The 25,424-nt window shown below is 35.5% G+C and overlaps 1 protein-coding gene across 1 annotated transcript in view; it reads right to left on the bottom strand.

Annotated features, from left to right (window-relative positions):
• The window catches only part of frmpd2 (FERM and PDZ domain containing 2), a 38,071-nt gene extending 13,696 nt beyond the window's left edge, over positions 1-24,375 (bottom strand). The window contains exons 1-20 of the mRNA XM_059325031.1: positions 24,193-24,375; positions 23,881-24,044; positions 23,117-23,182; positions 22,843-23,022; positions 21,507-21,582; positions 20,194-20,281; positions 19,776-19,932; positions 16,672-16,743; positions 15,245-15,419; positions 14,306-14,441; positions 13,424-13,562; positions 12,293-12,445; positions 11,194-11,379; positions 10,223-10,382; positions 7,706-7,898; positions 4,974-5,074; positions 4,110-4,190; positions 2,876-2,983; positions 1,686-1,802; positions 70-257 (exon numbers count right to left, since the gene is read on the bottom strand). Of these exons, the coding sequence (XP_059181014.1) occupies positions 70-257; positions 1,686-1,802; positions 2,876-2,983; positions 4,110-4,190; positions 4,974-5,074; positions 7,706-7,898; positions 10,223-10,382; positions 11,194-11,379; positions 12,293-12,445; positions 13,424-13,562; positions 14,306-14,441; positions 15,245-15,419; positions 16,672-16,743; positions 19,776-19,932; positions 20,194-20,281; positions 21,507-21,582; positions 22,843-23,022; positions 23,117-23,182; positions 23,881-24,044; positions 24,193-24,328 (2,676 nt within the window). The 5' untranslated portion in view covers positions 24,329-24,375. The remainder of the gene's footprint in view (positions 1-69; positions 258-1,685; positions 1,803-2,875; positions 2,984-4,109; positions 4,191-4,973; positions 5,075-7,705; positions 7,899-10,222; positions 10,383-11,193; positions 11,380-12,292; positions 12,446-13,423; positions 13,563-14,305; positions 14,442-15,244; positions 15,420-16,671; positions 16,744-19,775; positions 19,933-20,193; positions 20,282-21,506; positions 21,583-22,842; positions 23,023-23,116; positions 23,183-23,880; positions 24,045-24,192) is intronic.
• Between the last annotated feature and the right edge of the window lie 1,049 nt (positions 24,376-25,424).

Genomic DNA, 25,424 nt, shown 5'->3' with positions numbered 1-25,424 from the left:
ATACAGTCTTTATACTTAATGACGCTTTAAATAACTAAAACTAAAGAAGTGACATCTCCATGGTTGTACCTGTGCGCCGTAGACCCTTGGGGGGACTTCTCTGGGGACATGAAGCCTGTTGCTGGTCTTCGGCGGCATCATGACTGAAACAATCTCATCCAAACTGTCGTCTCCTGACCGGCCGTCCGCCATCAGCGTGGTCTGGGAATCGTAATTCCTCAACCCGAGAGAGCGCACACTGTTGGGGCTGGGGCTCACTATGAATAAAAACAAAAAAGTCAATGTTATACCGCAAAAATACTTCAGGATAACATTTTGAAAAAGTTCCGAAACTATTCCACCTTCTGACACTTCCGGTGGAGTACTGTAGTGGATATAATACCTCTCTTGAGTGAGAAAATGAATCAAAGATCAAGTCAAAGTTCCTTTTAGTTTTCTTTAGTTCAGGAGAACTTTGTCCAATCTCAAAGGCTGCTGGAAAAAAGTGTCCCTCCAATAAAAGCCCTTGTTCTCTCTGCTTTCTGTCTGTGTTTGGGCGTTTTTAAGCAATTCAATTGTAACATACATCCCACACCCAACGTATAGAGTTGGGCGTTTTTTGTGAACGCGCACGCTGCTCGGTCTTAAGGTGCCTTTCAGACTTCCCCGTTTCCAAAAAAAAGTTCAGATATTCCATTTATTTTCATATTTATTGTATGAAGTAGAGGTTATGCTGTTAGAAATGCATGTTGGACAAGCTCCCAAACTTTATTTATAAAGTAACTATAGGAAGACAATGTACATGCAAACAGTTTGTTGGGCTAATTTTAGCATTTAGTTTAAAGCCAAAAATGCTGAAAATTGTGTCAATGTCCAAATATTTATGGACCGGACTGTAAACCTGTAACCTTTAACCCCTAAACTCTCAAACAATTAAAGAAGTGAGGACCGGCCAAAATGTCCTCACTTCACAAAAATGTCCTCACTCTGTTGGTTAAAAGCGCGTCCCGGTCCTCACTATGTAGGAAGAACAAGAACACACAGACACACACACACATACACACACACGCACACACATTCTTGTACTTCTATCTTTGTGAGGACCCTCATTGTAACAGTGAATTCCCTTGCAAGGTTATAAAAGTTTTGGATTTTTCATCAGTTTTAGTTTTAATTTTGTTGTGAATTTTTGTTTTCAAATTCAGTTAGTTTTAATGAGTTTTTAGAGTGAGTTTGCTAGTTTTAGTTTAGTATTTTTTTTTTTTAAATGCTTTAGATTTAGTTTAGTTTTTATTAGTTGTAGTTTTTTGTAATGGGGTATTTGTTGGGTGGGAGATTAAAAGAGGTCACAGTAAATTTTGCCTTTATTTCCTTTGTCAACTTTTTTCATACATAATGAAGATGGATAAGACAAAGAGGAAAACGAAGGACATTTTCACTATAATTTTAGTTAGTTTTGTAACCTCACAATACAGTTTCAGTTAATTATCATTATCATGTAACCTTTAACCCTTAAAACAAAGTCTGAAATCTCAAAAAAGCCTTTAAAGAAGTGAGGACCGGCCGAAATGTCCTCACTTTGCAAAAATGTCCTCACTCTGTTGGTTAAAAAAGTGTTCCGGTCCTCACTATGTAGGAAGTACAAGTACACACACACACACACACACACACACACACACACACACACACACACACACCCTGACCACCTTTGGGCTGTGAGATGATGAGCTGCACCTCCTCGGGGCTGCTCTGCATCACCTCCGCTGCCTCGCTGAACGTGACGCCCTCCAGGCTGACGTGGTTCAGAGAGATCAGACGGCCACCTGAGGTCAAAGGTCACAGTGAGACGGTGTCCAGTAACAGAGGAGGGTGAAGACCTCACCACCACCTCTGAACTCTAATCTGACCCCCTCACTGCAGAAACTGAAGCTAAATCAGATTAAATATGTCAGATTAAAGGGATATCTGATTATTAATGTCTGATCAGATAGTTCTTCTTAGTCAGCAGTTTTTATTTTAGACTGTTTGACTTGTTTGAAGTGTTTTGGTCCTTAATGATCTAAATCAGATATTACAGCTTGTTACTGAGATTTTATCACCTATACTGAGTAAATACATGCTGGAAACTAGAATATCAACAGTTACAAAGCTGCTTCACCAACACTTACAACTAGAAAGTCATGTTGTGTCTTTTTTTAGTCATTTTGTGTCTTTTTTGTCTTATTTTAGTCACTTTGTGTCTTTGTTTTGTTATTTTGTGTCTTTTTTAAGTCTTATTTTAGTCATTTTGTGTCTTTTTTTAGTCATTTTGAATGTTTTTGTCTTATTTAAGTCACTTTGTGTCTTTTCTTAGTTATTTTGTGTCTTTTTTAAGTCTTATTTTAGTCATTTTGTGTCTTTTTTTAGTCATTTTGTGTCTTTTTTGTCTCATTTTAGTAATTTTGTGTCTTTTTTTAGTAATTTTGTGTCTTTTTTTAGTTTTATTTGAGTCATTTTGTGTCTTTTTTTAGTAATTTTGTGTCTTTTTTAGTCTTATTTTAGTCATTTTGTGTCTTTTTTTAGTCATTTTGTGTCTTTTTTAGTCACTTTTTTGGTCATTTTGTGTCTTTTTAGTCATTTCATGTCATTTTTTGTCCTTTAGTCCAACATAAAATGTGATTTTGACTCTTTTTTATACTTTCAAAACACTATCATGCTCAATAAAGAATTTTAAATGTGAACAAAGAAAAAGTCACGTGTTATCAGTTAGGATACACTAATTCTAAGGTATTTTTGGTTCATTGACATTAGATATTTTTACTGGTTTTGGAAAGTCTTGACAAGACAAATTTTATTGTTCCATTGGCAGATAATTTTGATATTTTTAAGCAAAATACACCTGATTTTGGTACTTTACCTGGTCGGATGCGTCCGTCCTTATCAGCAGGTCCACCAGGAACAATAGACGCAACAAAGATGCCCAAGTCATACGTCCCCACAGTGTCCTCTCCCACTATCACTACACCTGCATCAACACAAACCAAGAAAAGCCTTTGAGAGAACAATATGACTTATTTATGACTTTACATAACCACAGTTAGAGCACTTACATGATCTAAATCATTTATTCTGACCAGCTTTGTTCATGTATTTAGCTGTGATCGTCCAGGGAAATGCAAGCTGGAGTTACAGTAAAACATTTTGAACATAAAAGTAAAGTGACGATATTAGTGATAATGCACTGTAAAAAGGTGTTTAGTCTAAAAACCAGATCAAACAGTAAATCTGAGGGAAATGATCTTGCTGCATGGACAGATATGCACAAAAAGACAAAAAACAGACACAAAAAGACCAAAAAATAACCAAAAAAGACACAAAAACACCAAAAAAGACACAAAAAAGACACAAAAATACCAAAAAAGACACAAAAAAGACACAGAAAGATGTAAAATCACAAAAAAGACATTAAGAGACAAAAAAACACACAAAAAAAGACCCAAAAGACGTAAAATCACTAAAAAAAAATACACAAAAAGATAAAAATCACACAAAAAAAAATACACAAAAAGTTTTTTTTATCTTGGTAAGAACCAAATAATCATCAGGTCACTCTGCTCGGGCCAGTTCATCACTGCTGGCAGCTTTACTTTATCTCTTTTGTACATTTTTTGTCTTTTTTGGTCATTTTGTGAACAAAAGAAGATGTGAAAAGAAACAAAATGACCAAAAAAAGATGTAAAATGACCAAAAAAGAAACAAAAGGCATAAAATGACCAAAAAAACCCATAAAAAGACAAAAAAAAAACACACAAAAAAAAGACACAAAAGACGTAAAATCACCAAAAAAAGACACAAAAAGTTTTTTTTAATCTTGGTAAGAACCAAATAATCATCAGGTCACTCTGCTCGGGCCAGTTCATCACTGCTGGCAGCTTTACTTTATCTGGTTTTAAGAGTTCATTTATTATTTTAAGGGTTCAACATGCTTATTTCTAGATTTAATCATCTTAACATTTAATGTCCTCAACAACCACTGTAGTCTCATTTAGCATCTTGAATTTTGCTGAGTAAAGATCAACTTTCTCCCTATTGAACTCAGATAAAGTGTGTGTGTGTGTGTGTGTGTGTGTGTGTGTGTGTGTGTGTCTCACCCAGGCCCAGCTTTGGGTCTTTCTTTAGAGTCACACAGAGGACTTCTCTCTCTGAGGACGATCCTAGTTTAGGAGGAGTTTCTGAAAGACACAAAGTAAAGAGGAAAATGTCAACATAATATCTAACTTCTTCATTAACCCTTTGATGCACAACATGGTCTAAAGCAGGGGTGGGATATTCATTTTCGTCATCATCAATGAAATTTACGAGAAAAAAGTGAAAAATTAACGAGAAAAAAGTGATAAATTTAAAGAAAAAAAGTGACAAATTTACAAGAAAAATGTGATAAATTTACAAGAAAAAAAGTGGCATATTTAAAGAAAAAAGTGACACATTTAAAGAAAAAATGTGACAAATTTAAAGAAAAAAGTGACAAATTTACAAGAAAAAAAGGGTCAAATTTACAGCAAAAAAATTGTCAAATTTACAAGAAAAAAGTGACAAATTTAAAGAAAAAAGTGACAAATTTACAAGAAAAAAGTGACAAATTTACAGCAATTTTTTTTTTCAAATTTAAAGAAAAAAGTGACAAATTTAAAGAAAAAAAGTGACAAATTTAAAGAAAAATGTGATAAATTTGCAAGAAAAAATTGTCAAATTTTAAGAAAAAAGTGACAAATTTAAAGAAAAAAGGTGACAAATTTACAGCAAAATTTTTTTTTAAATTTAAAGAAAAAAGTGACAAATTTCATTCAAACTCATTAAAACTAACTGAATTTGAAAACAAAAAATCACAACGAAAGTAAAACTAAAACTAATGAAAAACCCAAAACTATTATAACCTTGATTTGTAGTTAGTCATGTAGAAGAAGTGAGTATAATATAGTATATATACTATACTATAATACATATAGTAGTTGTACCTCTTGCTGCTGGAGAGCCAGACGGAGCTTCAGATCCACTCCTCTGAGAGAAGGCTGGGGAACGCATCCCAGCGCTGCTGGGCTGGCTGCTGGAGCACGTGCTGCAGGAAACACAACGTTACCATGCTGGTTTCATTGGTACTGAAACTGGATTAACTCATTTATCATTTCACGTCTTCTACTGTCATGGTTGAGCAGTTTTTCCCCCTGAAGGCTGCAGCAAGGTTATTATAGTTAACGAAAAAACTAACGAAATAACGAAAACTAGAATTGAAAAAACATTTTCGTTAACTGAAATAAAAATAAAAACGGGAGTTTTTTAAAAAAACGATAACTAACTGAAACTGTGTTGTGTGGTTACAAAACTAACTAAAATTAAAGTGAAAATGTCCTTCGTTTTCGTCTTTGACAACTTTTTTCCTCCGTAAACCTTTTTGGTTGATATGAAATCTATTTCATCTATCTGGTTTTATGACTTAATAAACTTATTGGGGCTGAGATGGATCAGACAAAGGAAATAAAGGAAACATTTATTGTGACCTTATTGAATCTGGACCCAACAAATACCCCATTACAAAACAACTACAACTAATAAAAACTAAACTAAAACTAATAAAAACTAAACTACAACTAATAAAAACTAAACTAAAACTAATAAAAACTAAACTACAACTAATAAAAACTAAACTAAAACTAATAAAAACTAAACTACAACTAATAAAAACTAAACTACAACTAATAAAAACTAAACTAAAACTAATAAAAACTAAACTACAACTAATAAAAACTAAACTACAACTAATAAAAATTAAACTAAAACTAATAAAAACTGAACTACAACTAATAAAAACTAAACTACAACTAATACAAACTAAACTACAACTAATAAAAACTAAACTACAACTAATAAAAACTAAACTAAAACTAATAAAAACTAAACTACAACTAATAAAAACTAAACTAAAACTAATAAAAACTAAACTACAACTAATAAAAACTAAACTACAACTAATAAAAACTAAACTAAAACTAATAAAAACTAAACTACAACTAATAAAAACTAAACTACAACTAATAAAAACTAAACTAAAACTAATAAAAACTAAACTAAAACTAATAAAAACTAAACTACAACTAATAAAAATTAAACTAAAACTAATAAAAACTGAACTACAACTAATAAAAACTAAACTACAACTAATAAAAACTAAACTACAACTAATAAAAACAAAACTACAACTAATAAAAACTAAACTACAACTAATAAAAACTAAACTACAACTAATGAAAACTAAACTACAACTAATAAAAACTCAACTACAACTAATAAAAACTAAACTACAACTAATAAAAACTAAACTACAACTAATAACAACTAAACTACAACTAAAAAAAACTAAACTACAACTAATAAAAATTAAACTAAAACTAATAAAAACTGAACTACAACTAATAAAAACTAAACTACAACTAATACAAACTAAACTACAACTAATAAAAACTAAACTACAACTAATAAAAACTAAACTACAACTAATAAAAACTAAACTACAACTAATAAAAACTAAACTACAACTAATAAAAACTAAACTACAACTAATGAAAACTAAACTACAACTAATAAAAACTCAACTACAACTAATAAAAACTAAACTACAACTAATAAAAACTAAACTACAACTAATAAAAACTAAACTACAACTAAAAAAAACTAAACTACAACTAATAAAAACTAAACTAAAACTAATAAAAACTAAACTACAACTAAAAAAAACTAAACTACAACTAATAAAAACTAAACTACAACTAATAAAAACTAAACTACAACTAATAAAAACTAAACTAAAACTAATAAAAACTAAACTAAAACTAATAAAAACTAAACTACAACTAATAAAAACTAAACTACAACTAATAAAAACTGAACTACAACTAATAAAAACTGAACTACAACTAATAAAAACTAAACTAAAACTAATAAAAACTAAACTACAACTAATAAAAACTAAACTACAACTAATAAAAACTAAACTAAAACTAATAAAAACTAAACTAAAACTAATAAAACCTAAACTAAAACTAATAAAAACTAAACTACAACTAATAAAAACTAAACTACAACTAATAAAAACTAAACTACAACTAATAAAAACTAAACTACAACTAATAAAAACTAAAATTAAAACTAATAAAAACTAAACTAAAACTAATAAAAACTAAACTACAACTAATAAAAACTAAACTACAACTAATAAAAACTAAACTAAAACTAATAAAAACTAAACTAAAACTAATAAAAACTAAACTACAACTAATAAAAACTAAACTACAACTAATAAAAACTAAACTACAACTAATAAAAACTAAACTACAACTAATAAAAACTAAACTACAACTAATAAAAACTAAACTACAACTAATAAAAACTAAAATTAAAACTAATAAAAACTAAACTAAAACTAATAAAAACTAAACTACAACTAATAAAAACTAAACTACAACTAATAAAAACTAAACTAAAACTAATAAAAACTAAACTAAAACTAATAAAACCTAAACTAAAACTAAGCATTTTCCAAAAAATAAAACTAATCAAAACTAGCAAACTCACTCTAAAAACTAACTAAAACTAACTGAATTTGAAAACAAAAATTGACAACGAAATTAAAACTAAAACTAATGAAAAATCCAAAACTATTATAACTTGGTCTGCAGCCATGTTACCAGTGTACCTGTGGTCGTTGAGGCGCTGCTGCTTGATGCGGGTCTCGATCCTGGCGGCCACGTCGTCACACAGCTTGTTGAGCGTCTCGTCCTGCGGCGTGGTCAGCCCGCTGTCGTCCTGAGGCGTCTCCGAACACGAGTACGACTTCATCCTGCTGCCCTGAGAACGACACGCCGCTGGATACTGCACCATGTTGTCTTCTGGAGGGAAACACAGCAAATATACACTACCGGTCAAAAGTTTTAGAACACCTCAATTTTTCCAGTTTTTTATTGAAATTCAAGCAGTTCAAGTCAAATGAACAGCTTGAAAGGGTCCAAAGGTAAGTGGTGAACTGCCAGAGGTAAATAAAAAAAGGTAAGCTTAACCAAAACTGGAAAATAATGTACATTTCAGAATTATACAAGTAGGCCTTTTTCAGGGAACAAGAAATGGGTTAACAACTTAACTCTATGGAGTCTTGGGCTATTTTGTCCATTTTTGAATTCTTTTCATGTCTTTGTAAGTCATTTTGTGTCTTTTTTTGTCATTTTGTGTCTTTTTTTTGTCATTTTGTGTCTTTTGGTGTCTTTTTTTTGTCATTTTGTGTCTTTTTTTAGTCATTTTGTGTCTTTTGGTGTCTTTTTTTGTCATTTGTGAGTTTTATATGAATGGCACTTTACCGTGTTGTGTGTGGAAGGTCCCTTTAATTACTTTTTTAGGTAACTGTGTGTCTTTTCTTGATAATTTTGTGTCTTTTTTAAATAATTTTGTGTCTTTTTTGTCATTTAGTGTCCTTTTTTGGTAATTTTGTGTCATTTTTTAGTCTTTTTTTGTCATTTTGTGTCTTTTTTTGGTCATTTTGTGTCTTTTTTTGGTCATTTTGTGTCTTTTTTAGTCCTTTAGTCCAACATAAAATGTGATTTTGAATCTTTTTTTTAACTTTCAAAACACTATCATGCTCAATAAAGAATTTTTAAACGTTGCAACAATGTAAATGCTACACTGAGACATTAAACTGCATAATTTTCAATTAAATTCTGGAAAAGTTGGTGTGTTCTAAAACTTTTGACCAGTAGTGTATACAGAGTGGAAATGGTTTCACAAGAGAAATGTTCAGATAATCTGTTATTCTGTCTCTGTGTATGGGGATCACTATCTGTGTGAAGGTCATTATCGTGTGTTAATATTGGTTTAGAAACTGTGATTACTCTAAATACATATATTCCATTTGCTTAAACTGATTAAGATTCTATAATCACAAAGAATATATATTTTATGTTTCATATTTTAGATTTTAGATTTCATGTGGACATTGCAAAATCTGTGTCTCCAATTATATCTCTGTAAATCATAACAAGGCAGGAGGTTTGTTTTAACAAGTTTTGTTAACAGGTCAGGACACGGACATGACGTACTGGGCAGAAAAGATTACTGCCTGGTGACATGACGTGTCCCTGTATTGATAAATTAAAAAATAGCTTTGTTAGAGCGATCTAAAAAAACTGTTACATCTCCCTTTTTCAGAAATCTTCCTGCGTTTTTAATATGGGAGCCAATGAGGCTGTTGGTGGTGTTGGTGGATCATCTGTGTGTCCTACGCCCAAACTATAACTCTGACAGCTTTACCAGAGGATTGTGAGGGAGAAGACTAATTTTCCTACGTTTCTATGTATAAATTATTTCTGTAGAGTGGAATTTGCGGCCTGGAGCGCAGTTTTCAAATTTATTTTTTGACAGTTTTACCTCTCCCTCTACACTCTGGTGATGATGTCACACACTGTGACACGAACATTCCGTGCAATACACACCCATTATAATCTCAGAATTTCTCCAAAAATGATCATGGTCATTGAACAGGGATTGATAAAAAACTATATGACCTATCGAAACGTGGATTAATACACCGATACACAAGACTTGTGTCTACTGTTTAAAGTTTAAATGGAGTCTCTAGGTGAAATTATGCCGGAGAAGTAGACGTTTAAAAATCTCCAATTATTGTTCTTTTTCCCTCATTTTTTGTCGGCCGTCCCATTCACTTCAATGCAAAATTTGGGGCAGTTTTTCGCAACTTACGTCGCGAAAAATTCGTGTTCCGTAGAGAAAAGTAATAGCACACCGATCCCGATCAAACCACACGTTTTGATGTATAATTTGTCCTGCAACTCTTCAAGTTGTAGGACTAGTAGCGGGACGAAATTGCGTCCGGAAGAGGAAGAAGAAGAAATCCACAGTATAACAGTAGTGCAGCACTGGTCCCTACAGATATTGCTGTATGGGACCAGTGCTGGGGAGATTGCCCCGAGGCCCTAATGATGTATTTAACATTCTAAATGGCCTATATATGGTTTATAAATGATGATTAAACATTAATAAACTATATCTGTTTACCATTTATAAATGATGGTTATTGTAAAGTGGTACCAGAATTGGTTGAGGATTCACTGTTGGAGTCAGATAATTTAATTTTAAAGGTTTCCTCAATGCATTTCTCTAACAATTGGTCTTAAAGATCTGAAGCGTCTGTGGTGTGGTAACTGACCTGAGACCAGGCTTTGGCTGAGCTGGCGAGAGTTCATCTCGTTGTTGAACTTGTGTTGGGCTGAACAGAGGTTACACAGATATTTGGCGATCTTTGACCTCTCTGTGATGAAGGTGTGCTTCTTCTTGCTGCCTCGGCTCTCTATCACAAACTTACGTCTCTGCAGAAAACACAAGGAAACGTTGAGTTTGAAATAAAAAAGATGTTAATTTCTAGCACTGAATATTTTTGCATTGAAACTATGTATCTGAATGTTTTTCAATGTTAAAAAAAAATGTAAAAAAAAATGTTTTTCAATGTTAAAAATTAAAATTAAAATTAAAACCGCAAAAAATTCAACTGCAAAAAATGTAACTGCAAAAAATGAAACCGCAAAAAATTCAAGCTAAAAAAAATGAAACCGCAAAAAAATCATCTGCAAAAAATTCAACCGCAAAAAATTCAACCTAAAAAAATTAAACGTCAAAAAATTAAACCGCAAAAAATTAAACCGCAAAAAAATCAGCCGCAAAAAATTCAACCTCAAAAAGTTCAACCTCAAAAAATTCAACCGCAAAAAATTCAACCTAAAAAAATTAAACGTCAAAAAATTAAACCGCAAAAAATTCAACCTAAAAAAATTCAACCACAAAAAATTCAACCTCAAAACAATCAACCGCAAAAAATTCAACCTCAAAACAATCAACCGCAAAAAATTCAAGCTCAAAAAATTCAACCGCAAAACATTCAACCCTCAAAAAAATTCAAGCTCAAAAAATTCAGCTTAAAAAAATTCAAGCTCAAAAAATTAAACCTCAAAAAATTCAACTGCAAAAAATTAAACCGCAAAAATATCTTTTATTTATTGTCGCACCGCTTTTTGGAGTCAGCTCTCAAATCTCATTGTACATGCGTATAGTGAAAATAAAGGCATTCTATTCTATTTCTATTCTATTCTCCACATAGTAACTGACCACCATCAGTCCACTCACATTAGAGGAGATTGTTGCCGTCTCCCTCCAGTAGAAGGTCTGGCTGGTGGAGCGGCAGCCATCTTTAACCTCGTAGAGGATGACTCCTTTGGCACAAACCCCGAGGATGATCTCTCCTTCTGAAGGCTTTTTCTCTCTCGTCACTCGGTGGAATAACACGCCGTATTCAGGTAACTGCTGACACACCTGAAGAGACAAACAGAGAGTAGGACATGTGCTGAATATAATGTTAAAGGTAGAAAATGATCATCTATGACTACGATAATAATTTTCATTGACAGGTTTGTATGGGCTGAAACATGAGCCACCAGAAACTGAATTTGAATTATTTATATTTGAATTTGAATTGCTTAACTTGAATAATTGCATTAAAAAACTGAATTTTTTATCACATAATTTTAATTTGTTTTGTTCAGTTTGAATCATTGCATTGAAAAACTGAATCTGAATTGTAATTTGAAATTTAATTTATTAGTAACACTCAGTTCTCACAATTCAAATTCAGTTCACAAAATTCAATTTCAATTTTCTGCGACAAAGATACACAGAGCGCCTCTTCGGCCAATCAGCACCTCCGTTTTCTGCACTTGATTGTGCTGATTGGTCGAAGAGTCGCTATGGCAACCGGGTGGCAACAAATGTTACAAAAAAAGGGAGGTGCTGATTGGCTGAAGAGGCTCGATTGCTCTTTTTGATTATATTCGGCCAAGTAAAACTGGAGATAATGTCAAATATATTTAATATAAAACTATAGAACTACATATTATCCTCATTTACCTGTTATGTGTTATAATTGCAACCTGTATTCATATTCATATATATGCAACAGGTACATTTCTGTGTGTGAAACATAATTTTCAACATCAGATTTTATGTTTTCCTTTTGTCTCTTTTGGGTTCAACATTTTGATCAAGTAAGTCAAAGTTATAAATTAATTATCAGGACATAAAGGTGAGGTAACGCTGAAAATGGCACATGGAACATGGCATGGTGAAGATTTTTTAACAGATTTTTTAAACAGACATAATAGCCGAAGATTTCAGAGGGTTAAACAATTGAAATTCAAATATAAAATACATCAGATTCAGTTTCTGCTACCTTGAGGAACTCCAGCTCTGATTCGTCAGTGAGCATCTGAGAGTTGTTGGTGTGAAGTCGCAGCAGCTCCGCCTGAATAAACGGCAAGGCACGTTTCTCCATCACGCTCTTGGAGACGTACTGGTCAGGGCGGTAGTAGTTCCTACCGTACACCTGAACACAACAAAAGCTTTCATTTAGAGACATATACACACTAGAAACTGAACTATGATGGAACACACACTTGACTCTTAAATTAACAATGATAGGATTAAATTAAATATTGCTTAAATTATTTGCCTTAGACTTAAAAGCCCGTAGGGAAAATTATTAAAATGATGACACAAAAAAAATCTATATATAAATAAAAACTTAATTCCACAACAGCATATGAATGTGTTATTTGAGTAAAAATTTAAATGGATTAATTTAACTTGCTTAACCTGATTTTCCATTTATGTCAGCCTTTGTTAAGTTAAAATGAAGATGAAATGTAATTTTCAAACAATTTCAAATAAATACAAAATTGCATTTTAATTTTAGTAATTGTAACTTTAAAGTTACATGATTTAAACTGCATGTTAATTTTCAAATTTCACAATAACTTAACATTAACACTGCAAAAGGGTGTCTAAAAACCAGATCAAACAGTAAATCTGAGGGAAATGATCTTGCTGCATGGACAGATAATTTACCTTGACAAGATTTATTACATTAAGATTATTAAATCTAGAAATAAGCATGTTGAACACTTAAAATAATAAATTAACCCTTAAGACAAGATAAATGATCTTACACTTCTAAATCTAAAGTTTTTTTTTATCTTGGTAAGAACCAAATAATCATCAGGTCACTCTGCTCGGGCCTTAATTTATCTGGTTTTAAGAGTTAATTTCATCATTGTGGCTATCTATTTTTGGTCATTTTGTGTCTTTTTTGTCAATTTGTGTCTTTTTTGGTCAATTTGTGTCTTTTTTGTCAGTTTGTGTCATTTTAGTGGTCATTTTTACATCTATTTTGTGTCTTTTTTGATCATTTTTTGGTCAATTTGTGTATTGTTATATGGGCTTCCATAGAACTGATGTTTACACACTTATTATACGTCATCTTTCACAGAGTTGCCTTTGATTTGACATGTTTGTGGTGCACCACCTCAGGCATGCAGTCTCCACACTCGGCCTGCAGGGCCAGAGCTCCCAGGTAGACGGCCGTCTCCTCGTGGCAGGACAGCTTGTCCTCCAGGAGGTCTCTCCTCAGCTGGAGGTAGTACTGGTGGCGGGTCTGTTTGTGTCTGACAGACAACACCACAAATATTTAATTTAACCCATAAGAATCCACGGTGACATGATATTGGCACTGTTGATTTCCCCTTAACGATTTTTACGCCATTTTGTTCCCTATTTTACCATATAAATAAAAAGTTTTCCCGTCAAAAGAAATGCTGTTCTGCCATATAATTGACAAGAAAATACTTTATAAATGCTGCATAAATTAAAAATTTTACCATTAAATATTACAGTATATTTCTGTTAGAGATATGGTGTTTAGTACATTTAAGTTAGAAAAAGTATTTTTACAAAAAATAAATGCAAAAATGACAGTGAGGGCTCACACATTAAAACTTTATCTCAGAATATCAGCTGCTTTCACTTAAATTTGCATTTAAAATCTCAGAAAATATTATTGTTTTTACTCGTAAATGTATCGGTTTTAATCTCAAAGAATGTCTATGTTTATTTTTCTCAGAAATGTGAGTTTTTGTCTCTTGCCACTTTCATCTTCTTTCATGAGCATTTTACAGTAGAGCAATGTTTGTTTGTTTTTTTAAAAACTGTAAAAATCCTATTTTGGTTGTTATATACATTTACAGTGTTTCATTGTTACTGAAACTGAATTTTTTACAGTGTATATCCCCTATAATTTTCCTTCAAGGATAAATGGGTCTGAGTTGTTATGGGTTAAATGAGTCAACTTCAGGAGACATATTTCATGATAAGATGTTTTTGGTTAAAAACAACAGATATAAATACTTACAAAAGAAGAGCAATGTCGTTGACAAAGAACTTGACCCTGAAGAAAAGGACAAAGGTGGTGGTAGGCACTTTCTTCCAACTATCTGGAGCCACTTTGGAAATCTTGGTATCATTGTCCACGAAGAAAAACTCATTATCTACACGGAAAATGGAGAAAATAAAATAGATAAAGAACAAGTTGACAGATATAAATACATAAATTATAGTTTATAATCTTTCCTACCATCCTGTAAAAGTCTTTGAGAAAGACTTGCTAACAGCTAGCTCATTACTCTTGTAGAACCTGATAATGTAATAAATTCCAGATAATGTAAGAAAAATCTGCACTTGAGTCCATTGAAAATGTAATAAAACCTGATAATGTAATAACTTCCCAATAATGTAATAAAGTGCATTTCCAAATAATGTAATACACTTTTTACCAATAATGCAATAAAGTATAACATTAATGGAAGGTTTTTGATCAAATCAAAGATGGCGGAAAATCCAATATGGCCGACAAACCCCATTGAGGATGCATTGAGTTCGGATTGGTGTATTAGTGATACATCCTTTGTGAAAAACGAGTGAATAAACATTCAACTTTGACCTGTTGGTGGCGCTAGAGCTCTGAGCTAGAGTTGATACACAGTATCACCACTTGAACTCAAGTAATGGATGGTCTGCTGTTAAATTATTACAATATTAGGGAATTATTACATTATCAGGACTTGTGAAATGAAGGCTAACCTGATAATGTAATAATCTCCCATTAATGTCATACTTTATTACATTATTGGTAAAAAAAAAGTGTATTACATTATTGGGAAATGCACTTTATTACATTATCGGGAAGTTATTACATTATCAGGTTTTATTACATTTACAATGGACTCAAGTGCAGATTTTTATTACATTATTGGGAATTTACTACATTATCAGGTTCTAGAAGCCTCTTTACCATCAATATAAGCAAGGCCAAAGTAGAAATGCTCCATGAGGTTGGAGTGAGCCACGATCATGTCGAAGACATCTCGTCCTCTGGACTTCACCTCACACTTCACCAGGACGCTCTGACCGCTGGGCATCACCACGCTCAGCTCTCTGCTGCTGCTCGCACATTTACCTTTCTTTGACTGCAACAGGCACAAAATAAATAAATAAACATTAAATGATATGTTGAATGTGTTAAAGTATCCATGCAGCTGCAGAGTAATACTTTACACTGTAAAAAATGTCTGTAGATTTTAAATTTTAGCAGATTTTACTGTCTAAACCATGACAGTAAAAGACGTAAAATGATAAATAAGTTAATTCAGTTTCAGTAACAATGAAACACTGTAAATGTTTATATCAGCCAAAATAGTATTTTTTAATAAAAATAAATAAATAAATACATTACTCAACTGTAAAATACTCTGGCACAGTGTTTGTAGTATATATACAAGCATTATTTTTGCATTTATTTTTTTTGTAAAAACACTTTATTTCTCACTGTTAAATGTACTAAACACCATATCTCTAACAGAAATATACTGTAATATTTAATGGTAAAATCTTTAATTCATGCAGCATTTATAAAGTATTTTCTTGTCAATTATATGGCAGAACAGCGTTTCTTTTGACGGAAAAACTTGTTTTTTACGGTAAAATATGGAATAAAATGTCAATCTTAAACATGAAACCAACAGTGCTAATATCATTTTATAGTAATTTTAGAAAAAGTTGCACCGTTTATTACAGTAAAGTTCTGGCAACCACAGCTGCTGGTTTTACCATAAAAACAACATTTTTTTACAGTGTACAATAGGGTCCACTGTAAAAAAAAAACTGTCTAATTTACGCTAAAATACCGTCAGCTGTGGTTGCCAGAACTTCACCATAACAATTACAGTGAGTTGGTTTTCTACTGTAAATTTAAATGTAAATATCAGCAAAAACTGAAAAGTCCCTTTATTTTTAGAGAAATTGTGTCCTTGTGACATCATAGTATTTATTAGTGTTGGGAGAACGAAGCTTCATGAAGCATTTTCTTCATTTACGGAGCCCAAGAGATGGCGCTCTTTGTTCAACAAAAGGCTGAAAACACACTCAATCACCATTGATGAAGACTTTTTTTTTAAAGCCAAGACCTCCATCTAGTGGGGTCAAAAAATAAAGGAAATGCTTCATGAAGCTTCGTTGTCCCAACACTAGTGTTCATCCATTAATTTTACCTGAGAATTTTATATTTTTACAGTAAAACTGTGTGCTTTCTACAGTTTTTTTTCTCCAAAAATGTTGTTACTATTCCTTGTTTTACAGTAATTAGAAGTGTCTACTATGGTGATTAATTTTTTATTAATTTCTCATACAATTTGACAGTGTTTTACTGTTTCAAGAACTCACCACAATGGATCCAGGCAGCTCCAAGACAACAGGAGGCTCATCTGACATCCTGATAAACTCCGGACCCATTTCCTGCATTAGAAGACAAGACAATACTGTTAACTCCCCCATCACAACATATATATATATATATATATATATATATATATATATGTACATTATATTACATTAACCCTTTGATGCACAACATGGGTCAAAAATGATCCTCATTCATTCCCCATGTTATTTCATACTCGCTGTGTGTTTCAATATCTTTTTTCATTAAAACAGATCATTGTATCCATTTTTCTTTTCATATTTTATAAGGAGAAAACACAGGTAACCTCACCTAGTGGTAACCTCACCTAGCAGTAACCTCACCTAGAGGTAACCTCACCTAGCAGTAACCTCACGTAGCAGTAACCTCACCTAGAGGTAACCTCACCTAGCAGTAACCTCACCTAGCGGTAACCTCACCTAGAGGTAACCTCACCTAGTGGTAACCTCACCTAATGGTAACCTCACCTAGTGGTAACCTCACTTAATGGTAACCTCACCTAGTGGTAACCTCACCTAGTGGTAACCTCACCTAGCTGTAACCTCACCTAGGGGTAACCTCACCTAGCGGTAACCTCACCTAGCGGTAACCTCACCTAGCTGTAACCTCACCAAGGGGTAACCTCACCTAGCGGTAACCTCACCTAGCGGTAACCTCACCTAGCAATAACCTCACCTAGCGGTAACCTCACCTAGCGGTAACCTCACCTAGGGGTAACCCCACCTAGCGGTAACCTCACCTAGAGGTAACCTCACCTAGCGGTAACCTCACCCAGCAATAACCTCACCTAGCGGTAACCTCGCCTAGCAGTAACCTCACCTAGAGGTAACCTCACCTAGCAGTAACCTCACCTAGCAGTAACCTCACCTAGAGGTAACCTCACCTAGCAGTAACCTCACCTAGAGGTAACCTCACCTAGTGGTAACCTCACCTAATGGTAACCTCACCTAGTGGTAACCTCACCTAGCAGTAACCTCACCTAGAGGTAACCTCACCTAGCAGTAACCTCACCTAGCAGTAACCTCACCTAGAGGTAACCTCACCTAGCAGTAACCTCACCTAGAGGTAACCTCACCTAGCAGTAACCTCACCTAGCGGTAACCTCACCTAGAGGTAACCTCACCTAGTGGTAACCTCACCTAATGGTAACCTCACCTAGTGGTAACCTCACCTAGTGGTAACCTCACCTAATGGTAACCTCACCTAGTGGTAACCTCACCTAGTGGTAACCTCACCTAGCTGTAACCTCACCTAGGGGTAACCTCACCTAGCGGTAACCTCACCTAGCTGTAACCTCACCAAGGGGTAACCTCACCTAGCGGTAACCTCACCTAGCGGTAACCTCACCTAGCAATAACCTCACCTAGCGGTAACCTCACCTAGGGGTAACCCCACCTAGCGGTAACCTCACCTAGAGGTAACCTCACCTAGCGGTAACCTCACCTAGCGGTAACCTCACCTAGCGGTAACCTCACCTAGCGGTAACCTCACCTAGCTGTAACCTCACCAAGGGGTAACCTCACCTAGCGGTAACCTCACCTAGCGGTAACCTCACCTAGCAATAACCTCACCTAGCGGTAACCTCACCTAGCGGTAACCTCACCTAGGGGTAACCCCACCTAGCGGTAACCTCACCTAGAGGTAACCTCACCTAGCGGTAACCTCACCCAGCAATAACCTCACCTAGCGGTAACCTCACCTAGCGGTAACCTCACCTAGGGGTAACCTCACCCAGCGGTAACCTCACCTAACGGTAACCTCACCTAGAGGTAACCTCACCTAGCGGTAACCTCACCTAGTGGTAACCTCACCTAGCGGTAACCTCACCTAGGGGTAACCTCACCTAGCAGTAACCTCACCTAGAGGTAACCTCACCTAGCGGTAACCTCACCTAGTGGTAACCTCACCTAGCAACAGAAACACCGAGCTAATGGGAAAATGGCGAAGCGTCAGGGAGACGAGAATGCTGAATATCTCAAAAAGAAAAAGAGAGGCTACCATGAAAGTCACATTCAGTTCGGCTTCATAGAAGCAATGGACAATGGGGGGTCGCCCAGGTTTACAATGGTAAAAATGTGGGTCCCTCAAGAAAAAGGTTGGGAACCACTGGACTGATGCACAACATGGGTCAAAAATGACCTTGTGCATTAGAAGCGTAGTGATAAAAAAAGGGGTTTCATTCAAAAAGTAAGAAATGAAAAGAAAAAATTAGGATGTTTGATGATCAAAAACAAGTTATTTGAGAAAAACCTGGAACACTGAAGTATGAAATTATTTTATTGCAAAGATATAGAATATAAAAACTTAGTCGGGTCACTTTAGACCAGGGGTCTCAAACCCGCGGCCCGCGGGCCAATTGCGGCCCTCGTGACGATATTTTGTGGCCCCCACCTTGATATGAAAGTTTAATGTGAGTTTGTGTGGAAGGTCCCTTTAATTACTTTTTTTTGGGTAATTTTCTGTCTTTTTTTAGTAATTTTCTGTCTTTTTTGGTAATTTTGTTTCTTTTAAAAACATTTTTTTTTTCTTTTTTTGGTAATTCTGTGTCTTCTTTTGGTCATTTTGTTTCTTCTTTCAGTAATTTAGTTTTTTTCTGTCATTTTGTGTCTTTTTCGGTAATTCTGTGTATTTTTTGGTCACTTTGTGTCTTTTTTTAAAGTAATTTAGTGGTTTTTTGGTCATTTCGGTCTTTTTTTAAGTAATTTAGTGTTTTTTTCAGTCATTTTGTTTCTTCTTTAAGTAATTTAGTTTTTTTCTGTCATTTTGTCTTTTTCAGTTATTCTGTGTATTTTTTGGTCATTTTGTGTCTTTTTTTAAAAGTAATTTAGTGTTTTTTTGGTCATTTTGTGTCTTTTTTTTAAGTAATTAAGTGTTTTTTTCAGTCATTTTGTGTCTTTTTTAAGCAATTTAGTGTTTTTTCCGTCGTTTTGTGTCCTTTTTTAGTAATTTAGTGTGTTTTTTTGGTCATTTTGATACCCCAGGTAATTTGAGTTTGAGACCCCTGCTTTAGACCCATGTTGTGCATCAAAGGGTTAATATATTGTATAACATATTAAATCTGGCCTACCTTTAATTTCTTGTCACTCAGACTCATGGAGGAGTCAAACTGTGCGAGGGATCTTGAGTTGGCGTTGCGGTTTGCGTCCATGAAGGGACTGCAGGGGTTTCTGCTCAGCTGCTGCCAGCTGCAGAAACTCTCCCGGTGTCGGCCTCCAGAGGCAATCCTGCAACAATCACTTCATCATTTTCACTCTGATAGAAAATAGGATCCGTCACTCAAACATCACAGATTTCATCTCGTTCTCCTCTGGGGTTTTTCTCTTCCCAGCAGTATCTTTTCACTTCCCTCCCATTGTTTTTATATTTCAGCAAGATAACTTGAATTTGGTTGATTTTATACTGTCTTTTTACTGTGCTACAATTCTGTAAATGGGTATATTAAAAAGTATTATTTGCTTATTCTGTTAGAAGGTAATGCTTCATACCGAGTGGGCTCGCATGGATAAGACGCTCCAGAGAAAGTTCTAGAAATCTTCTTCTTTAGCGCCCATGTTGAGTTACTAAAAGAGCCTCCTGAAAAAAACAAAAGCCACATAGCAGCATTATAGCTTCACAACATGCCATGCTAACAGTCTATAACTTGCTCAACCCTTTGATGCACAACATGGTCTAAAGTGAGTTTTTATATTCTATATCTTTGCAATAAATCATTTTAATCATTCAGTATTCCAGATTTTCCTCAATTAGTTTGTTTTTGATCATCATACATTCTTATTTTATGTTTTCCTTTATTCATTTTTTTAATAAAATCCCTTTTTGTGTCACTACTCTTCTAATGCACAACATGGGTCAAAAATTACCCATATCCATTCTTCAGCTAAGTAGCTTGCTAAGCTAACTACTTAGCTAACTTCTTGGCTAGGAAGCTTGCTATGCTAACTACTTAGCTAACTTCTTGGCTAAGAAGCTTGCTATGCTAACTACTTAGCTAACTTCTTGGCTAAGAAGCTTGCTACGCTAACTACTTAGCTAACTTATTGGCTAAGTATTTAGCTAAGTAGCTTTCTAAGCTAACTACTTAGCTAACTTCTTGGCTAAGAAGATTGCTAAGCTAACTACTTAGCTAACTTCTTGGCTAAGAAGCTTGCTAAGCTAACTACTTAGCTAACTTCTTGGCTAAGAAGCTTGCTATGCTAACTACTTAACTAACTTCTTGGATAAGTATTTTGCTAAGTAGCTTGCTAAGCTAACTTCTTGGCTAAGTATTTAGCTTAGCAAGCTACTTAGCCAAGTAGTTAGCTATGTGATAATACAAAAACTTGTTTTCTTCATAAAGTATAAGAGGCAAAATGGAAATGATGATCTGTTGTTATCAAAAACAAGATATTTAAAGAATACTTGGAATATTCAATCATAAAATAAGTTGATATCAAAAGATAGAGCACAGAAACACACAGCAGCATTAAATAACATGAAGGGAATGAATGAGGGTCATTTTAGACCATGTTGGGCATCAAAGGGTTAAAGTAAGATTAAATGAATATGTCCCTCATGTCTGTACGCTAAATAAGCTTCAACCAGCATGTGGTTAGCTTAGCATGGACTAATGGCTGGAAGAAGGAGAAAATGGCTAGCATGGCTCTGACGAAAGCTAGGCTAGCTAATTAATGTTTATGTTAGCAAACTTGACTTCATCTTTTTTCTCATGCTTTTGACTTCTTTTGCTGTTTTTTGCTGTAGCAGACAGAAAAAAAATGAACTTGTAATGAAAGTGAGACAGAAGGGATGAGCTTCTCACTGTGTAATCTGTCCCGGATCATTTGACTGCGGTCTGTCAGCCGGGATCCGTTATCAGCCATGGAAACATGATCAACCTGCAGAGACATCACAGTCCAGTTAAAGGAAACAAGACAAAAGTTCCACTCAAAACCAAACAGGACTTCACCTAAAAAGCTGAACCCAAATCATCACTATTAGTCAGGCGGCTTAGGACCAGATTTGAGAAGAAAGGGGACACACCGGATAAAAGCACCACATTTTTTCCTCACATGCTCTCTATCACCATAGGTTTCAATTTTTGGTAGGAGCCACTTCATCAAGATTGTGGATCAGAGATGCCACCCATATAAAGTCTATGAGAACCAATATATCTTCCAAGTCACTTAGAAGGTCAATCTTGGTGTCAAAATCTACATTTTCTGGGTCAAAGAATCATTTAAAGTTATTGAGAATATGACTAGATGATTATTTGATCAAATAGATATGTTCATTTTCGCCATGTTTTTACGTAATTTTTTTTTTTTCTTTAAATGATTCTTTGGCACAGAAAATGTAGATTTTGACAACAACATTGACCTTCTAAGTGGCTTGGAAGATATAGCGTTTCTCATAGACTTTATATGGCTCCGGAGATGGCAGCCATATGATGTTGGCCGTGTTGTGTGTGGAAGGCCCCTTTAATTCCTTTTTTTTAAGTAATTTTCTGTCTTTTTTGGTAATTTTGTTTCTTTTTAAAATATTTTTTTTCTTTTTTTGGTAAAAATAGATATGTTCATTTTCGCCATGTTTTTACGTAATTTAATTTTTTTTTCTTTAAATGATTCTTTGACCCAGAAAATGTAGATTTTGACAACAAGATTGACCTTCTAAGTGGCTTGGAAGATATAGCGTTTCTCATAGACTTTATATGGCTCCGGAGATGGCAGCCATATGATGTTGGCCGTGTTGTGTGTGGAAGGCCCCTTTAATTCCTTTTTTTTAGTAATTTTCTGTCTTTTTTGGTAGTTTTGTTTCTTTTTAAAATATTTTTTTTCTTTTTTTGGTAAAAAATAGATATATTGATTTTCGCCATGTTTTTACGTAATTTAATTTTTTTTTCTTTAAATGATTCTTTGACCCAGAAAATGTAGATTTTGACAACAAGATTGACCTTCTAAGTGGCTTGGAAGATATAGCGTTTCTCATAGACTTTATATGGCTCCGGAGATGGCAGCCATATGATGTTGGCAGCCATATGTTGATGGCAGCACCTCCCCAAGAAATATACAAAAATTCTAAAGTAAATCAACAACAACAATGAGAGAAAGCAACAACAAATAACAACAATAACTATATCCCCTCATCCATTGACTCACTGAGTTCTGGTAGACGTCTTCTACCAGCTGCCTGATGAGGCGTTCGGCCGGAGGCAGCATGGCGGCTCTGTGGTGAAGCTCACAGGTCTCTAGCACCGTCAGCAGGTCTGTCCTCCTGATTACTACGTCCTCACACATGCTGAGCAGAAGACCCTCCAGCTCTGCACTCAGCTGGACCGGCTGGGGGGGAATAATAACAGCAATATGGATGGTGCACAAGTACCAAGAATACACAATAATTAGTCTGAGCAAGAGATAAACAGGAGGACAGTACCTGGTTTTGAGGTAGATGATAATCAACGCACCAATAAAGAGTCATTCCCAGTGAGTACACCACCATCTGAGGACAGACAGCAGGACAAGGAGACATTTAAACATTCAATTCTGAATTCTGAATATGGACAGTAAACTACAAGGATTTATTACCTCGGGAACGTTTTTCCTAATCATGACTATGGTCTAAATCAGGGATGGGCAAGTTAAATGCTGCAGGGGGCCACAGTTTTTTTTTATCAACACTACCACAGGGCCACATATAGGAGCATGCATTTAACTAGGTATGATGAAACTGCAATTTTAAATATGTTTACAGTGCAGTAACTTCACATATTTCATGCTCTAATGCATGTTTAACAGTATATATAGGAATACAAAAACTTTGAAGCAAATAAAAAATAACCACTTACTGTGATTTCCTTTTTTTATCAGTGCAAGAACAGCAGACCAACATTAATTAAAAGAAGTAATTTTGTGCATTTTTACACTGCACTTTTAAGATTTCATGCTCAAATGCATGTAGTTGTACTGAGGGCCACTTCAAGTGAGGGTGCGGGCCTTATGTGGCCCCCGGGCCTCCAGTTGCCCATCCCTGGTCTAAATCACTAGTTTCTACTCTTCTTTAATACAGCATGATGTTCATTTAGTAAATGAGGGTCCCATTTAGAACCAAACAGGCGATAAAGCATGTGTGAGGATAAAGATGTATCCATGGCACCGTCTACTTCTATATTAGCAGAGGAGCTATCAGAGGTTTCCAACCTTTTCGGCTCCCGTCCTGGTGGAGGCAGAATGACCCTGCTGGGCCTCTGGAGCTGTGAACGAGGCCAGATCTTCATATCGGGCACAGCTCTTGAAGGCCAGACTCCCATTGGCTGACAGCAGCACCGAGCCCGGGCTCAGCATACTGCACATGTTACCTGAACCTGGACACAAACATAACAGAAACTGGTAACATCTACCAACTGAGAGCGGTCTTCTTTGTTCTCTTGCACTGGTTGAGTGAGCAGGTTGGAGGGAAGGGAGCACCAGGTGAACAGGTGGGACTGGGAGGAACTGGGACCTGGTTGTTACCTTTTTTGGAGATGTCCATTAAGGCGTCGGTGGTGGCGAGCAGCAGACACCAGACCTCGTCCTCGTCCAGCGGTGAACCCCGGGCCTCCAACACTTCTGCCAGGGTCACGAATGTCCCCATCCTGCTGGGAAACATACATCAACACATTTAATGTTTTTTTAAATTTATAATTACTTTTAAGCGGCTGAAATGAGCTTCCTCCGTAGGGGGGCTGGGCTCAGCCTTAGAGATAGGGGGAGGAGCTCAGACATCCGGAGGGAGCTCGGAGTAGAGCTGCTGCTCCTTCTCCTCTAAAGGAGTCAGCTGAGGAGGTTTGGGCATCTAGTAAGGATCCTCCCGGGCGCCTCCTGTTAGAGGAGTTCCAGGTCCAACTGGTAGGAGGCCCCGGGGAAGACCCAGAACACGGGGGAGGGATTATATCTCTCTCCTGGCCTGGGAACGCCTCGGGGTCCAGGAGGAGCTGGACGTTGTGGCTGGGGAGAGGGACGTCTGGAATGTCCTGCTTAGCCTGCTGCCCCCGCGACTCGGCCCCGGATAAGCGGAGGACAATGGATGGAGTCCCATAAAGTTACTAAACTATCAATGTGGAAGACTGATTGATAATTACCTTATTCATTATAACCAAATTACCATATTAATATTTAGTAAAGGTTGAAGAAATGTGGAGTTTCCATCATAGAAGAGGTTGTTATCATTCACTTAGGTACAACATTTAATGTACAGGATTTAAATTCCAGGCGGTCCCCCAGGAGGAGCTGGACGTTGTGGCTGGGAGAGGGACATCTGGAATGCCCTGCTTAGCCTGCTGCCCCCGCGACCCGGCCCCGGATAAGCAGACGAGAATGGATGGATGGATGGGAATAGCACTGTTGTTTACCAAGTCAAGTCAAATCAATTTTATTTATATAGCCCAAAATCACAGATTTGCCTCAAAGTTCTTCACAGACTACATGGTACGACCTGTCGTTAGACCCTCACAGCGGCCAGGGAAAACTCCTCAAAAAATCCTTTTAACAGGGGGCACGATGTCGCCTCACAGCTAAGGTCCTGGGTTCGATTCCCACCAGGGACGCAGTGGGTGTTGGAGGCGTGTCCCCCCTAATCACTGATTGTGTTCACCACCTCCATGTCTGGTTGGGGTCGGCAAAAGGGCCTTTCTGTGTGGAGTTTGCATGTTTTCTCCTTACAGGGACCTCTCACAAAAACATTGATCCTGGTCGCTATAGTGCCT

This window comes from Centropristis striata, chromosome 21 (genome assembly GCF_030273125.1).
Source record: "Centropristis striata isolate RG_2023a ecotype Rhode Island chromosome 21, C.striata_1.0, whole genome shotgun sequence".
Lineage (NCBI taxonomy): Eukaryota > Metazoa > Chordata > Actinopteri > Perciformes > Serranidae > Centropristis > Centropristis striata.
This window is presented reverse-complemented; position numbering and strand designations above follow the sequence as displayed.